Source organism: Gorilla gorilla, chromosome X (assembly GCF_029281585.2).
Source record: "Gorilla gorilla gorilla isolate KB3781 chromosome X, NHGRI_mGorGor1-v2.1_pri, whole genome shotgun sequence".
NCBI classification, from domain to species: Eukaryota; Metazoa; Chordata; class Mammalia; order Primates; family Hominidae; genus Gorilla; species Gorilla gorilla.
In genome coordinates, this window is record NC_073247.2 from 51929414 (window position 1) to 51947734 (window position 18321).

General features: G+C 36.9%; 2 protein-coding genes and 1 non-coding gene across 19 annotated transcripts in view; 1 reads left to right on the forward strand and 2 right to left on the reverse strand.

The window, feature by feature from the left end:
- The window catches only part of CASK (calcium/calmodulin dependent serine protein kinase), a 412700-nt gene that overhangs the window by 40111 nt on the left and 354268 nt on the right, over positions 1 to 18321 (reverse strand). For 6 of the 17 annotated variants that reach the window (XM_055376433.2, XM_055376432.2, XM_019019388.4 and 3 more), the window contains 5 exons: positions 15520 to 15598; positions 6476 to 6561; positions 4695 to 4763; positions 1948 to 2016; positions 513 to 548 (listed from right to left, as the gene is read on the reverse strand). In XM_055376433.2, coding sequence (XP_055232408.1) covers positions 513 to 548; positions 1948 to 2016; positions 4695 to 4763; positions 6476 to 6561; positions 15520 to 15598 — 339 coding nt within the window. The remainder of the gene's footprint in view (positions 1 to 512; positions 549 to 1947; positions 2017 to 4694; positions 4764 to 6475; positions 6562 to 15519; positions 15599 to 18321) is intronic. The other 11 variants (XM_055376435.2, XM_055376437.2, XM_055376436.2 and 8 more) reach the window with 3 other exon arrangements.
- LOC115932141 (thioredoxin domain-containing protein 9-like) lies at positions 6650 to 7590 on the forward strand. Its single transcript, XM_055376446.2, has one exon. The coding sequence runs from the start codon at positions 6766 to 6768 to the stop codon at positions 7444 to 7446; it is 681 nt and encodes a 226-aa protein (XP_055232421.1). The 5' UTR covers positions 6650 to 6765; the 3' UTR covers positions 7447 to 7590.
- Positions 16771 to 16877, reverse strand: LOC115932492 (U6 spliceosomal RNA). The gene has a single exon (XR_004068768.1). It is a non-coding gene; the product is annotated as a U6 spliceosomal RNA (small nuclear RNA).

Sequence of the window (18321 nt, forward strand, 5' to 3'; positions counted from 1 at the left end):
TGTTTGAACTAACACAGGTATATCAGGATGTGAAGCCAAGATAATTTATATTCTTTTCTTATTTTTCATTGCAAATGGCTTTTAGAAATACACATGCAAATACAAATTTAAGAAAAAGCTTTCAACTTCAGAAAATTTTTGCTTAAAAATGTTCATCAGTATTTTAAGAATAACTTTTTAGTTAGTCTTAGAATTCTAAGAATTTTATAACCTTTAAAATTCTTTTGCATGCCAGAGGCAGGCCCACAGCCACCCCCGAAGGCTGAATTCTTAACCATTAATATAAAATTATCAGGTTGAAATTACAATAACCATTACAGCTACAAAGATGTGAGGAAAAATTCTTTATAGAGAATTAGTCATGTGTAATGTGTTAAAATGAAATGGTACAAGCTCTCAATGCTCCAATGTTATGGTCCAAAATGCAAACATTACGGGATGGAAAGGGTTAATAAAGGATTGGCTATTAGCAGCTCAGTTTAGAGAAGTTTCTATAGAGGATATCTATTCACCTGTCGTCCTTTTGGTTGGGTAGTTGATGGCAAGTCCTGTAGAATAAAGCCAACCCAGGAGAAAAATTTTCATTTATTTTTCAAGAGTACAAAGTAATTTGTGTGTTCTGTTACAATATGGTTTAAAAAATGAGCTAGATTTAAGTTGTAAAGAGATAATATACATTATTCCATTTATCAGAAATGTTGAGTTATCAAAAAGTGAAACCCAGGCCATTTAGCAGCAAGCTGAAGAAAGCAGGTAAGTTTAAGCAGAGAGAAAATGTGTTCTTAAGAAACAACTCAGCATCTTCAACACAAAAGCCACTGCAAGTGAAACAGCCTATTAAAAAAAAAAATAAATAAATAAAAGGAGCTGTTGCCCTTTTCAACTTAGTCACTGCAACCATTTAGATTTTGAAAAATTCAATGGCTATATGGCTTTTCATCATCTTAAAAGTATTAAATGTTAACTGTTATGAATGAATTCCTTTGGTAGCCTATTTTAAAGTTGAAAATAAAGTCATAGACAATTTTCTTTCATAATTTCTCTTATGATATACTTAGAATATCATTCCATTTGAGATAATTTCTAAATTATTTACAATTTTACCTGATAAAAAAGTTGATATATTCTCAAAGGGCAAATTAAAAGTCAGGATAGAAGAATACTGCTGCATTATTAGAACTCTTAATAATTTTAACTGGGTCATAAACAGCAGTATTAGCAACCAAAATATTGCCAGCCTGCACCTGTTAAGTGCTTCCATTTGTTTAAATAAGTTAAAAACAATTCTTTCTATATTCCAAAATGGATAGTTCTGAAAAAGTTTAAAACTCCAAGTTCAAGTCAAATATAAAGTACTTTGTGTTAAAGATGTGATAACAGCGTGGCTTAAGTGCAGTTTGAAGCCAGTTCTTTTTGCTTTTCATATCCAGGCAAGGCTTGTAATTCACAAAAATATGTGCACGTACCACAATAACAGAGGGCACACCAATTCGTAAACTTAGATAGCGGAAACTAAAACATGTTGCTGATATCACTCAGAATAGAAAACTACAAAGCCCAAGAATACCCAAATGCCTACTCTGCAAAATTCTTACATTTATCTTTTTCAAATTAAAAAATATTTAGAAGTTTAAACAAATTTCCGTTTACATCCTTTGCATAGGTTTGAGCAAAGTCATACATACAAGTGGGGTGGCATAGAAATATTTTTAGAATGACCAAAGCAGTCTTGAACTACATTTCTTCAAATTTAACTATTGAAGGGGATTTTTAATGAGAAGGAAATGTTGAAAAAGATTTTCCAGGAGTAAAGTGCATTGTAGCTGTAGTAGCCTTGTATATCAGCAGAAGACACTATTTCCACTGAACACATGTAACTAGAACATTCATGGCAGGTGAGCACCAACAAAATTGCCACACTTTGCTGTGTGGAGCTAAAGTTCTTACCGAAACAGAATTGTTAGTGCTGCTATGACCATTAGCTGGGGACTGTCTGGAAGTGGAAGGGGAATCTCTCTGAAATAAGACACAAGGTTCATTAACACAGAACACCAGCACAGAAACACAGAGATATTTACATCAACAGTAACAACCACAGTCTGACAACCATTTCCTTTGAGGTTTGAGCTGTATAGGTGCCATACTGACTTGCTTGCATGATTTCACAGAAGTATGAAAAAAATTTTGCAGTTCGAAGGCTCACATATTTTAAGCGATGACTGTGTCATTCATTAATCAATTCTTTCCTATCTCTAACATTCTATACCTTTTCTTTCTTTTAATGAGACCCAGAAGATGACTTGATATTAAAACCGTATCAAGTATAAGATGACAAACATTACTATAAATTATCATGCTGAAGATACCAACTGCCTAATTTTTATTAAAGATTAGGTTTGAAAAGTATTTAATAATTTTTAGTACCTGTGTCAAGAGTCACTAACTGACCCAATCTGAAGAGAAACAAACCTAAGATTTCACATGTTACAATCACCTCAGAATCTTTCTATTATAGAATAAATATTATTACTAGTAAGGGTAAAAGAGATATACATCAGAGAAGAACTCTTTTTTTAAGACTATTTTAGCAGATTGATTAAAAGAATAATCTCAAGCCTATAACAATATTACACTTCCAGCAAAGATCCTAGGAGCCACAGCCACTCTTCCTACATCCAGGCTCCTCTATCGCTTGCTTTCTCTCTACTATTCTATACACTCAAAATATTTTCCAGGCTCCATTCCCTTAGTGTCCAAATCAACTTTAACGATAAGAACAAGGAGAGGAAGGAAATAAGTACTTTTTAATTTTTGCTTCTGTAGAGTTCTTTTAAGCCTTAGAAATGTGTATGTCTTTTTAAAAGACATTTTTTTCCCCTAGATGACTTAAGAGCATTTCTAGAACCTGTCAGCCTTAAAGGTAATGAGATCCCTTAGAAGAGCATTCTCATATGTTAGTGAGCAAGACTGATCTCCAGGTGCCACCCGCAGAGACTCAAGTCAGTAGAGCCAGGGTGAGGGGCAGGGGTCTACTCTTTAACCAAGGACCTGGGGGATGCAGATGCAGGTGGCCAGAGAGCCTTCTTTTTTTTTTTTTTTGAAGTATTGCCCTAGCTGGGAAGAGTCCAACCACAAGCTTGAATTCTGCCAGGGAACAGGAGGGCCAAAAAGGCTGGAGGTGGAGCTAGGAGAGAAGTATCATTATTTTTTCTACTATTCAAAGGCAAAGAAGGTAAGAGGGGTTCTTCTTACTCAAGAACATAGAATTTACATCTATGATACTGGTTCCACCCAAAACTAGTTCGACCACTTAAAAATAAAAGAGAAACTTATGTTGTATTAATAACTAACAGTACCTTCTGGTTAGTTAGCCAAAAAGACAAAAGTCAATTGTATTTACAAAATTTCTTCAACAGATGAGAAATGATATAACGACATCTGTAATTCTAGAATATTAAAATTATTTACATCGAATGTTAAGTGTGACATTCTTTGTTTCCCAGCAAAGTTTGTGTTCTAGGTAACAAATTTCAATACTCTGAATCCTGGAACAGAAGCAATTCTGCATTTTCTTTTGAAATATACTATTAATTGAAGTTCCATAAAAAGCCACCAAGAGGAGCTCAAGACCCGTTATAACGGACACCTCAATTGCCATGGCTCACCAAAAATATACTTGACAAAACTATACATTTTAATATGTATCTTCAATAGGCTTTTAAAAAATATGAAGCCTCTGATTTTTCTTATGAAATTTACACCATCACTAGAGACTAGAAGTATTACAATTCTCTCTCAGGTTCTCCTAAGTACAAATCCAATAAGTTACCTGTCAGTCTTAAAAATAAACTTTAGGAAATGTGTACTTCATATTGAAGCACACATTCTCGGAAGATGCACATGAAAGAACAAGCTTCAATAAATAACACTCGAGCTGAACGTGCAATGACCAAAGGATGATATCATTTATGCCCATTTATATTTCCAATACAAAAAGAATAGATTTTTGAATCTCATTTAACAACCAACACAAAACTGAATAATATATGTTGGAAGAACTATAATTTCTACAGGATAAGCCTATTTTAAGAAAGAAACTTTGGGGCTGTATTACTCTAGAAAACTTACTTGTTTACAGATCACATACCATTCTAAATTTAAACAATTTTACAAAAGGTTGCAAAAGCCTATTTCCCTCTAGTGAAGTCAATTATCAATTCATTGCAGACTTAACTTCCATCTAGAGACCTGTCACAATTGTATGAACAACTGTATCTCAACAGAAATAGATCACTTCTCAGATTCTTGGAAAGAAGAACTACCTATGTGATTTCTTAACAAGGGAAGTGAATGAACTTCCTGGAAATATTATTGCAATTATGGCCTTTAGTTTTTTTCCCTCAGACACTCCATTTTTTCCTTATTAAGCCTTATGTCATCATTTGTAACTTCTCTACATTTTGCTCAGATTTCAGCCTGCAAAAAGTTCAAAGTGCTGAGGAGATCCACATGGAAGCAGGGCTGAGTAGGTGGATGGGACCTACTCTGTTCCGTTATCTTTGTTGTAAAATTGGTGTGCAGTGATCTAACAGCACAGGCAGAAACAATTTCCCAGAAAGCAAAAACATACAGCCATCAGCAGACAGTTAGTTAAGAACTCAGAGCAGATGGGGGTGGTTTGTTAGAATCATTACCTCACAGGACGAAGACTGAGTGCGGTAACTTGGCACAATCTTGAAGGTAATACTCCCCCGCATTTCCCTCTGGAGTGGGGGTGGTGGGAAAGAAAGAAAAGTTTTCTTACAAACAATTGTTCACAAAACCATGTAAGAAGCCACTCAAAACACATGGGGGCAATTAGCACAAGCCAACTGAGAGCACATAGCCAGAAAATGAAACATAGTCATGAAGCAGGGACTGCTCGAATTAACAGTAGAGTAAGTTCCTGGGAAAAGCCCAGCAGCCGATTGCCTTTTGCTCATACAGCAATGGTCTCACAGATCTTCAATGGTCACCTTTTTATAGATGTGAATACAAAACTTTCTAAGTGACATGCCTTTCAAAAGTGAATATACATTGAATTAGACAATAGACTAGGTAATTACATAAAAATTATATTGAGTATGCCACATTATAATGGTGTACCCCATAGAATATGCTTTTTTACCTTAAAAATTTATTTATTTATTTATTTTTTTGAGACAGAGTCTCACTCTGTCATCGAGGCTGCAGTGCAGTGGCACCATCTCGGCTCACTGCAACCTCTGCCTCCCAGGTTCCAGCGATTCTCCTGCCTCAGCCTCCCGGGTAGCTGGGATTATAGGCACGCGCCACCATGCCTTGCTAATGTTTGTATTTTTAGTAGAGATGGGGTTTCACCATGTTGGCCAGGCTGGTCTCAAACTCCCGACTTCAGGTGATTCACCCACCTTGGCCTCCCAAAGTGCTGGGATTACAGGCATGAACCACCGCACTCAGCCACTTTTTGCTTATTAATTTTGGCTTTTTTTTAAAAAAAAAATTTGGGGCTGGGAGTGGTGGCTCACACCTGTAATCCCGGTACTTTGGGAGGCCAAGGCTGGTGGACCACCTGAGTTCGGGAGTTCAAGACCAGCCTGGCCAACATGGAGAAACCCCATCTCTACTAAAAATGCAAAATTAGCAGGGTGTGGTAGCGCATGCCTGTAATCCCAGCTACTTGGGAGGCTGAGGCAGGAGAATCCCTTGAACTCGGGGGGCAGAGGTTGCAGTGAGCTGAGATCACGCCATTGCACTCCAGCCTGGGCAACAAGAGCAAAACTCCGTCTCAAAAAAAAGAAAAAAAAAATTTTTGGTGAGTCTGTGAAGCTTATTTCATACTTAATAGGTATTCATAACCTGGGTGCTACTACACTGCAGTGGGAAAAGGGATCAGAGGCCCCAAACACCTCTGTTTGCTTGCTATAACAATGAACATAGGCAAAGGCTGTCGTTTTGCTTTTTTAAAAATCCAAAGCCTAATTTGAATACAGATTTTGGATATGTATGGTCAAAAATGGCCTGGTCTACCGTGGCTTTCCTCCCTTCTATGCTGTAGAGAAATCCATGACAGCTGGCTATGACTCAGCTCAACAGGAAAGAGGTTTCTGACACTGCTGATGTCAGGAGAGTTGAGGTCAGTGAGAAACTAGTTCACATGTACAAACATTGAAAAGGTTTTCTTTAATCATCTGCTTAGTAAGAAACAGGAGATAAAGGATAAAAGGAGAGTGTTAAAGCCCACACTGCTAAAGACAGGCAAAATGTTTGTAAACTCTATTGTATTTCAACATTTTTCTAGTTGTCAGTTTTATGAATGTTATATAAGTTCAAGTCCACATAAATATGGTACCAGAAATTCTCTGATTACAGAAGAATACTCCTTATTTGTATATTTAAAAATAAGCTAACAAAGTAAAAGTCAATTTTAGGAAAGGAAAAACTTTCATTTACTTACAAGCATTTTTTGCAGTTGTTCCACTGTTTGGTTAGCCACACTGATGCCATTGATTTCTCGAATTTCATCACCAACATGAAGTGTACCTAAGAAATTATATAACATTATAAACATGAAATGATATATGCTTTCATAGTAACAAAATCCAGAGGCATCAATGTAATTTTTAAAAACTAAGTTGAGCAAGGCAAAAGCTGGAGTGGACGTGTCTTTTGAAACTGCTGCTGTTTCACTTCTCAGGCGTCACCGAGAGCTCAGCACCCAGGCTGAACTCTGTACCATTTGGAAGAATGGAAGCTGATGCATCTGTTGACATGTTTTCCAAAGTCCTGGAGCATCAGCTGCTTCAGACTACCAAACTGGTGGAAGAACATTTGGATTCTGAAATTCAAAAACTGGATCAGATGGATGAGGATGAATTGGAACGCCTTAAAGAAAAGAGACTCCAGGCACTAAGGAAAGCTCAACAGCAGAAACAAGAATGGCTTTCTAAAGGACATGGGGAATACAGAGAAATCCCTAGTGAAAGAGACTTTTTTCAAGAAGTCAAGGAGAGTGAAAATGTGGTTTGCCATTTCTACAGAGACTCCACATTCAGGTGTAAAATACTAGACAGACATCTGGCAATATTGTCCAAGAAACACCTCGAGACCAAATTTTTGAAGCTGAATGTGGAAAAAGCACCTTTCCTTTGTGAGAGACTGCGTATCAAAGTCATTCCCACACTAGCACTGCTAAAAGATGGGAAAACACAAGATTATGTTGTTGGGTTTACTGACCTAGGAAATACAGATGACTTCACCACAGAAACTTTAGAATGGAGGCTCGGTTCTTCTGACATTCTTAATTACAGTGGAAATTTAATGGAGCCACCATTTCAGAACCAAAAGAAATTTGGAACAAACTTCACAAAGCTGGAAAGGAAAACTATCCGAGGAAAGAAATATGATTCAGACTCTGATGATGATTAGAGCTCAATAATTCTTTGTAAATTGTCTTTTTTTTCTGCTTCAGATTTAAATGTGTTTTTAAAATTCTATTAATGTCTATACATTGGTCACCTAAATACTCATATTCTCAAGTTTTATACAGTTGTATCACATCGGAAAAAAAAAAACTAAGTTGAATATTGAGGGCCAATATTTCAGAGACAGGTACAAATTTGGTTGCAGCAGAATTATTTAACTCATGTAGTAACCTCATCAAAACAGATATATCTACTTGTGGAAGGCACAGTTTTGATGGATGGCTGCAGAAATCTATTTTTCTGAGAGAGGTGGTACGTATAGTGGTTTAAAAGTATGGCTTCTGGATCCAGACTGCCTGGGTTCAAATTCCAGCTTCCTTGCTTACTAGCTTTAAGATCTTGGGTAAATTACTGAAACTCTCCATACCTCAGTTTTCACATTTGTAAAATGGAGATGAAAATAGTACCCATCTCATAGGATTGTTTTAAGAACTAAACAAATTTAATAAATGCAGAAGGCTTAGAACTGTTCTTGGTGCATACCAAGCACCATGACAGTGTTTGCTGCTATCGTTATCTACCAGATATGATACGAAGGTTGTCAATTTTCCAAGAGTTGTGACATGATAATATCTACATAACAGCAAATTCTGTTAAAGATAATTTAATCTTTTGGTTGGCATTTCAGCATCTTGTAATACTTCAGCTAGAAAGAAATGACCAAGAACCAATGCTTAGAGTGTTATTTACAATGTTGCTTCCTTATTTATAAATTGTGCAGAAATGTACACACTGACCTGGCTTCATTACAGAAAGATACCTCTGCATGCAACAATTAAAGAATAAACATTCATCTTAAGTACACGTGGGCCATTTATAAAAATGATTAAAGTGCTATGCCATAAAGCAAGTCTCAACAAACCTCAAAGAAATGGTGTCATACAGACTACATTCTCTGACCACAATGTAATTAAGTTAGAAGTAAATCACAAAAAGATATACAGAAAATCCTGTTAAGTGTGAAAAGTAACAGACAATTATAAATAATATAGGTCAATGAAAAATATCATAATAGAAATATAAAAATACTTAGAACTGAGTTATAAAAATGCTTCATATCAAAACTGGTGGGATACATTAAGACAGTACTTAGAGGAAGAGTTTAGTCTTAAAGGCACATATTAGAAAAGAAGGCTGGGCCAGGCATGGTGGCTTTCACTTGTAATCCCAGCACTTTGGGAGGCTGAGGAGGGCAGCTCATGAGGTCAGGAGTTTGAGACCAGCCTGGCCAATATGGTGAAACCCCGTCTCTACTAAAATATAAAAATTAGCCGTGCGTGGTGGTGGGCACCTGTAATCCCCACTACTTGGGAGGCTGAGACAGGAGAATTGCTTGAACCCGGAAGCAGAGGTTGCACCATTGCACTCCAGCCTGGGCGACAGAGCGAGACTCCATCTCAAAAAAAAAAAAAAGAAAAGAAAAGAAAAGTAGGCTGGGCATGGTGGCTCATGTCTATAACCTCAGTGTTTTCGGAGGCTGAGTGAGGCGAGAAGATCACTAGAGGCCAGGAGTTTGAGACCAACCTGGGCAATAAAGCAAGACTCTATCTCTACAAAGTATTAAAAAAAATTAGCTGAGTGTGGTTGCCTGTAGGCCTAACTCAGGAGTCTGAGACAGGAGGATTACTTGAGCCCAGGAGTTCGAGGTTGCAGTGAGCTATGATTATGCTACTGCATTCCAGCCTGGCCGATGGAGCGAGACCCTGTCTCAAAAAAAAAAAAAAAAAAAAAAAAAGACTGGAAATAAATGAACTATGTGTCAAATTTGTAAAGTTAGCCAAAACCAATAGAAAGTTAAAAAAAAAAAGGAGATAATAAAAATTAGGTCATAAAACAATGAAACAGAAAATAAACATATAATGAAGAGAATGAACCAAACCCAGAGTGGGTTTCCGAACAAACCTCTGGCAAGGTTGACCAAGAAAAAAAGAGTAGGCACAAATAAACAATATTAGAAATGAACAGGGGCATAATGACAAAGATGGCAGAGATAAAAAGATGAGAGAATACTATGAAGAAGCTCTCTGCAATATTTTAAAACTTATTTGTTTTAGGAAAATGTAATTTACCAAAACTCACTCAAGAAATAGAAAGCCTGGATGGCCTCTTAATGTTGAAGAAATTGAAGCAGTTGTTAAAACACAAAAACAAAACTTTCTTAAAACTAAAAACCAAAACACTAGGCTGTGATACTTTATAGGCAAGTCCTGCCAAACTTTCAAGACACAAATCATTCCAATAATATATAAAGTCTCTCGGAGAACTGAAGAGGGAATACTCTCCAAGTCATTGTGTGAAGTAAATATAACTTTGAAACTAAAATCAGAGAAATACAAGAGAGGAAAATTAACTACGGGCCAGTCTCACTCATAAATGCACATACTGAGATCTTATAAACAAAACATTAGCAGACAGTCGGGCAGTACATAAAAAAGATAATATGTAATGACTAAGCTGAGTTTATCTGAGAAATGCAAGGGTAGTTTATCATTAGGAAATCTTTAAAAGACATTCACCACATTAACAGATAAAAGGAAAAAAACAAATGATCATCTCAGCAGATTCTGAAAGAGCATTTGATTAAATTCAAAACCCATTCACAATTAAAATGCTCAGCAACTAAGAATATAAAGGAACTTCTTTAGCCCTAATAGAAGGCATGTACTAAAAATCTACATTATTCTTAATGAAGAAATATTGGAAAGGTTCCTCTTTAAAAAAACATTTTTTTCTAGAGACAAGGTATCTCTCCGACACCCAGGTGAGTACAGTGGCGTGATCATAGCTCACTACGGCCTCGAACTCCTGGGCTCAAGCAATCCTCCCACCTCAGCTTCCTGAGAAGCTGGGACTATAGGTGAGCGCCACCATGCCCGGCTAACTTTAGATTCCGTTTAAAAACAAGAATAGGACGGGATGTCTACTATACCACTCCTTGAAAGACTGCAGGTCCTAGCCAGTGCAGTAATATAACAAAGAGAAGTTAAAGAAATAATGATGTTTCCTGCTGTCAATATTAGACAGATCAACGAGACAGAAGGTTAACAAGGACATCCAGGACCTGAACTCAGCTCTGCAACAAGCAGACCTAATAGACATCTACAGAACCCTCCACCCGAAATCAACAGAATATACATTCTTCTCAGCACCACATTGCACTTATTCTAAAATTGACCACATAATTGGAAGTAAAGCACTCCTCAGCAAATGTAAAAGAACAGAAATCACAACAAACTGTCTCTCAGACCACAGTGCAATCAAATTAGAACTCAGGATTAAGAAACTCATTCAAAACCGCTCAACTACATGGAAACTGAACAACTTGCTCCTGATTGACTACTGGGTAAATAACGAAATGAAGGCAGAAATAAAGATGTTCTTTGAAACCAATGAGAACAAAGACACAACGTACCAGAATCTCTGGGACACATTCAAAGCAGTGTGTAGAGGGAAATTTATAGCACTAAATGCCCACAAAAGAAAGCAAGAAAGATCTAAAATCGACACCCTAACATCACGATTAAAAGAACTAGAGAAGCAAGAGCAAACAAATTCAAAAGCTAGCGGAAGAGATGAAATAACTAAGATCAGAGCAGAACTGAAGGAGATAGAGACACAAAAAACCCTTCAAAATATCAATGAATCCAGGAGCTGGTTTTTCTGAAAAGACCAACAAAATTGATAGACCGCTAGCAAGACTAATAAAGAAGAAAAGAGAGAAGAATCAAATAGATGCAATTAAAAATGATAAACGGGATATCACCACCGATCCCACAGAAATACAAACTACCATCAGAGAATACTATAAACACCTCTATGCAAATAAACTAGAAAATCTAGAAAAAATGGATGAATTCCTGGACACCTACATTCTCCCAAGACTAAACCAGGAAGAAGTTGAATCTCTGAATAGACCAATAACAGGCTGTGAAATTGAGGCAATAATTAATAGCCTACCAACCAAAAAAAGTCCAGGACCAGACGGATTCACAGCCGAACTCTACCAGAGGTACAAAGAGCAGCTGGTACCATTCCTTCTGAAACTATTCCAATCAACAGAAAAGAGGGAATCCTTTCTAACTCATTTTATGAGGCCAGCATTATCCTGATACCAAAGCCGGGCAGAGACACAACAAAAAAACAGAATTTTAGACCAATACCCCTGATGAACATTGATGCGAAAATCCTCCATAAAATACTGGAAAGTCGAATCCAGCAGCTCATCAAAAAACTTATCCAACACGATCAAGTCAGCTTCATCCCTGGGATGCAAGGCTGGTTAACATACGCAAATCAATAAACGTAATCCATCATATAAACAGAACCAACGACAAAAACCACATGATTATCTCAATAGATGCAGAAAAGGCCTTCAACAAAATTCAATGGCCCTTCATGCTAAAAACTCAGAAAAAGCTAGGTATTGATGGAACGTATCTCAAAATAATAAGAGCTATTTATGACAAACCCACAGCCAATATCATACTGAATGGGCAAAAACTGGAAGCATTCCCTTTGAAAACTGGCACAAGACAAGGATGCCGTCTCTCACCACTCCTATTCAACATAGTGTTGGAAGTTCTGGCCAGGGCAATCAGGCAAGAGAAAGAAATAAAAGGTATTCGATTAGGAAATGAGGAAGTCAAACTGTCCCTGTTTGCAGATGACATGACTATATATTTAGAAAACCCCATCGTCTCAGCCCAAAATCTCCTTAAGCTGATAAGCAACTTCAGCAAAGTCTCAGGATACAAAATCAATGTGCAAAAATCACAAGCATTCCTATACACCAATAACAGACAAATAGAGAGCCAAACCATGAGTGAACTCCCATTCACAATTGCTTCAAAGAGAATAAAATACCTAGGAATCCAACTTACAAGGGATGTGAAGGACCTCTTCAAGGAGAACTGCAAACCATTGCTCAACAAAATAAATGAGGACACAAACAAATGGAAGAATATTCCATGCTTATGGATAGGAAGAATCAATATCATGAAAATGGCTATACTGCCCAAAGTAATTTATAGATTCAATGCCATCCCCATCAAACTACCAGTGACTTTCTTCACAGAATTGGAAAAAACTACTTTAAAGTTCACATGGACCCAAAAAAGAGCCCGCATTGCCAAGACAATCCTAAGCAAAGAGAACAAAGCTGGAGGCATCACACTACCTGACTTCAAACTATACTACAAGGCTACAGTAACCAAAACAGCATGGTACTCATACCAAAACAGATATATAGACAAACGGAACAGAACAGAGGCCTCAGAAATAATGCCACACATCTCCAACCATCTGATCTTTGACAAACCTGACAAAAACATGAAATGGGGAAAGGATTCTCTATTTAATAAATGGTGCTGGGAAAACTGGCTAGCCATATGTAGAAAGCTGAAACTGGATCCCTTCCTTACACCTTATACAAAAACTAATTCAAGATGGATTAAAGACTTAAATATTAGACCTAAAACCATAAAAACCCTAGAAGAAAGCCTAGACAGTGCCATTCAGGACATAGGCATGGGCAAGGACTTCATGACTAAAACACCAAAAGTAATGGCAACAAAATCCAAAATTGACAAATGGGATCTAATTAAGCTAAAGAGCTTCTGCATGGCAAAAGAAACTACCATCAGAGTGAACAGGCAACCTACAGAATGGGAGAGAATTTTTGCAATCTACCCATCTGACAAAGGGCTAATATCCAGAATCTACAAAGAACTCAAACAAATTTACAAGAAAAAAACAAAGAACCCCATCAAAAAGTGAGCAAAGGATTTGAACAGACACTTCTCAAAAGAAGATATCCATGCAGCCAACAGACACCTGAAAAAATGCTCATCATCACTGGTCATCAGAGAAATGCAAATCAAAACTACAATGAGATACCATCTCACGCCAGTTAGAATGGCAATCATTAAAAAGTCAGGAAACAACAGGTGCTGGAGAGGATGTGGAGAAATAGGAACACTTTTACACTGTTGGTGGGAGTGTAAACTAGTTCAACCACTGTGGAAGACAGTGTGGCGATTCCTCAAGGATCTAGAACTAGAATTACCATTTGACCCAGCCATCTCATTACTGAGTATATACCTAAAGGATTATAAATCATGCTACTATAAAGACACATGCACATGTATGTTTATTGCAGCACTATTTACAATAGCAAAGACTTGGAACCAACCCAAATGTCCATCATTGATAGACTGGATTAAGAAAATGTGGCACATATACACCATGAAATACTATGCAGCCATAAAAAAGGATGAGTTCATGTCCTTTGCAGGGACATGGATGAAGCTGGAAACCATCATTCTCAGCAAACTATCACAAGGACAGAAAACCAAACACCGTATGTTCTCACTCGTAGGTGGGAACTGAACAATGAGATCACCTGGACACAGGGCGGGGAACATCACACACTGGGGCCTGTCAGGGGGTGGGGGGCTGGGGGAGGGATAGCATTAGGAGAAATACCTAATGTAAATGATGAGTTGATGGGTGCAGCAAACCAACATGGCACATGTATACCTATGTATCAAACCTGCACATTGTGCACATGTACCCTAGAACTGAAAGTATAATAAAAAACAAAAAAGAAAAGAAAAAAAAAGAAATAATGATGTTGTGGCTTTACTGAACATATAAAAATTATTAGAAATAGCAAACAAAAAACACATACTGGAATCTAAAACCAAATATCCTCCTGTGGGAGTGCTGTACACCCTCCACGCCTATAAAGATTCCTCTGAAAGCAGCAATGATGCCAGACATCATGTTGTGTACACAGTGGTCTCCTCTTATTCTCAAGAGGAGAATAAGGCACTAAAATGCTTAGAGTGTTACTTCTCGCTCTCTGGGGGTAAGGAAAGAGGTGTTAAGTACAAAAATAACCCTATCTCAAAGACAGAGAGTCTGCCAGAAGAATCATTTTTAGAACATCCTCTAAATACTAGTGCATATAACTCAATCCTTTCAAAGAAAAAGCCTAAATCCACATGTCCAAACCCTGCCCATCCTTGAGAGTTAACTGAAGGTGCACCTTCTTAAAAAACCATTCTTCGAGCTGGGCAAGGTAGCTCATGCCTATAATCCCAGCACTTTGGGAGGAGGCAGGCAGATTGCTTGAGTTCAAGAATTGGAGACCAGTCTGGGCAACATGGTAAAACCCCATCTCTACAAAAATATCAAAAGTTAGCCAGGCATGGTGGTGTGCACCTGTGGTCCCAGCTACTCAGGAGGCTGAGGTGGGAGGATTGCTTGAGCCCGGGAGGAGAGGTTGCAGTGAGCCAAGATTGTGCCATTGCACAGCCTGGGTGACTGAGCCAGACCTTGTCTCAAAAAAACCCCCCACATCATTCTTTGTCTATTCCAGTTCTTAGTGAATTCTCTCCACAGAATGACTGCACTCACCATGGCAGGTATTAATAATTTAATCATCGATTTGACATCTCTTACCATTTAATTTTTGTATTATTTATCTCTATGATGTCCTAATTTATAAATAGCATATCTAATTCCTAAATGAATGAGAGAACACTTCTTAAATGGTTATTTATTTACATATATCTTTTACTCTAGAACAGATGTCTCTCCTACATCGTGAGGCCCAGTGTAATTGTTTGCTTTATCTCCCGTGGTCCCCATAAGTAGTAATCTAATACAGAGATGCTCTGGCTAACAGAACTTTAATATATTCTCCCTTCATTATCTACATGCTAGAGCATGTGCAGATGAATAAGAAACAATGGAGGCCAATAATGATTAAAATCAAAGATGATTTTAAAAGATTCTTTATATGTATCCTTTATACTTTCTTAGCTGGGTGTGATGGCATGCACCTGTGGAAAGCTGAGACGGGAGGATTGCTTGCACCTAGGAGCTCAAGACCAGTCTGGGCAACATAGTGAGACCCCATCTCAAAAACAAAACAAACAAAAACATTTTCTTCACTAGGCTACAGGGAAAAAAAATTAAGGAAGGCAAAGAAAGAAATATATATGAAACTTACCTTGCCTGTGAATCATGCCACCATGCATAATTCTTGCAACAATACAATGATTTAGTTCATTCATTTTTAAAGTGATTCCCTGTTAAAAAAAAATAAAAAGTTCAGTAAAAGTAGAATTACTATGACAGTACTTCTCTTAATATTTGTGATTTTGTGGTAGATAATTTTAATTACCAAAGTTAAAAAAAATTAAAGAAAATATGGAAAATGGAGAAGACCATCCAGTATGCCACGCACACAAAATTGCTCCATGACAAAAATACTATTTTTGACTTTTTGATTGCTATATACATACATTTTATATAATGCTTTTAACACACTATTTTCTTTTCTTTTCTTTTTTTTTTGAGACAGAGTCTCATTCTGTCACCCAGGCTGGAGTGCAGTGGCACGATCACAGCTTACTGCTACCTCTACCTCCAGGGTTCAAGTGATTCTCCTGCTTCAGCCTCCTGAGTAGCTGGGATTAAAGGTGCCTGCCACCATGCCAAGCTAATTTTTGTATTTTTAGTAGAGACGAGGGTAAGGAAAGAGATGGTTCACTATGTTGGCCAGGCTGTTTTCAAACTGCCGACCTCAAGTGATCCACCTGCTTCGGCCTCCCAAAGTGCTGGCATTACAGGTGTGAGTCACCATGCCTGGCCGATAGTGCTTTTAAATCTTCTAATTATGATTATTTTCCCTGTTGCTCCATTTTTAATGTTGCCTATTATTTTTAAAAACAGTTTTCATTGATATATAATTGACATACACATATTTAAAGTGTACAATTTGATAAGTTTGACATATGTATGAAACTATGGCCACAATCAGGATAGTGATATATCTATCATTCCCAAAAGTTTCCTCATGCTCGTTGGTGATATTCTCCCATCCCTCCATACCCTCCCCACCACATCCCTAAGCAACTACTAATGTGACAATCAAAAAGCTGATAATATAGTTGTTGACCAGTCAAAGGCTGATACAGTCAACTTTTGCTGACTACAGATTTGTTTGCACTGTACATAAATGAAATCATACAGTATGAACCTTTTTGTTGCTTTTTTCACTCAGCATAATTATTTTGAGATTCCACCATGATGTTGCATGTATCAGTAGTTTGTTCTTTGTTCTTGCTGAGTGGTATTCCATTGTATGGACATATCAGTTTATCCACTCACCCACTGAATTGTTTCCTGGTTTGGGCTATTATAAGTAAAGCTGTATTCCTGGGTTAATCACCATTTGATCATAACATATATATATTTTAAAGATCTGGAACACTTCATGCATTTGTATGTCATCCTTATACAGAGGCCATGATAATATTTTCTGTACTGTTTATATTTTAGTATATGTGCTGCTAAAGTGAGAACATATTAACCTTTTCATATATTGTTGGATTTGCTTTGCTAAGATTTTGTTTAGAATTTTTACATCTACATTCATGAGGAATACTAGTCTATAGTTTTCTTTCTTTGTAATGTCTTAACTGGTTTTGGTATCAGGGTAATGCTAGCTTCCTAGAATGAGCTGGGAAAAATTCCTTTTTTTTCAATGTTTTGAAAAGAGTTTGTATAGAATTGGTATTATTTCTCCATTGTATGTTTGACAGAATTTACCAGTGAAGCCATCTTGACCTGGAGTTTTCTTTGAGGAACAGTTTTTAACTACAAATTCAATTTTCAAATAGTATAGGGCAATTCAGTTTATTCCTTCTTAAATAAGCTTTAGTAGTTTCTGTCTCCCAGGGAATTTTTCCATTTTATCTAAGTTGTTGAATTTATTGGCATAAATCTGTTTATTTCTTTATCATCTTTTTTATATCTGTAGACTCTGTAGTGATGCCCCTTCTCTCATGCCTGATGTTGGTAATTCATGTTTTTTTTCCCCGTGACTGTATAGCCATTTTTCCTGATCAGTCTGATCTTTCCAAAGAAAAAGTATTTTTTGTTTTATTGATACTCTATTGCTTTCTGCTTTCTATTTCATTAATTTCCACTTTGATCTTTATTACTTCTTCTCTTCTACTCATTTTGGGTTTAATTTACTCCATTTTGTCCTAGTTACTTTTAAGGTATAAGCTGAAGTCATTGATTTGAGATGTTTCTTCTTTTCTAATATAGGTGTTTAATGGTACATATTTCTCCCTAAGTACTGCTTTAGTGGCATCCTGCAAATTCTGACATACTGTGGTTCATTTTAATTCATTACAAAATACTTTTTAATTTCCCTTTTGATTTCCTCTTTAATTCATGGGTTACTTAGAATTGTGTTATTTAGTTTTCAAGTACTTGGCGATTTCTCTCTCTCTGTTATTCATGTCTAATTTAATCCCAGTGTGGTCTAAGAATATACTTTGATATCAATAAAGCTACTCCAGCTACCTTTTGATTAATGTTATCACAGTATATCTTTTTCTATCTTCTTACTTTTTTTTTTTTTTTTTTAAGAGATGAAGTCTCACACTGTCACCCAGGCTGGAGCACAGTGGTGCAATCATAGCCCACTGCATCCTCGAACTCCTGAGCTCAAGTGATCCTCCTGCCTCAGCCTCCCAAGTAGCTGGAACTACAGGCATGCACCACCAAACCTGGCTTCTACCTTTTTACTTTGAAACTATTCTTTGTGTATGAAGTACATGTTTTACAAACAGAACATGATGATTGATACAGTCTGGTATAAATATATATTCTTGCTATTTGACTTCTATTTGTTCCACCTGTTCTGTTATCTTTTTCTGCCTTTCTTTGTATTATTTTTTATTCTGTTTTCTCTCCTGTGTTTTCTCTCACAACTCTTCATTTTGTTGTTTTAGTG

Coding starts and splice junctions, on each gene's coding strand:
- LOC115932141 (XM_055376446.2), top strand. CDS start 6,766: ATGGAAGCTGATGCATCTGTTGACATGTTTTCCAAAGTCCTGGAGCAT.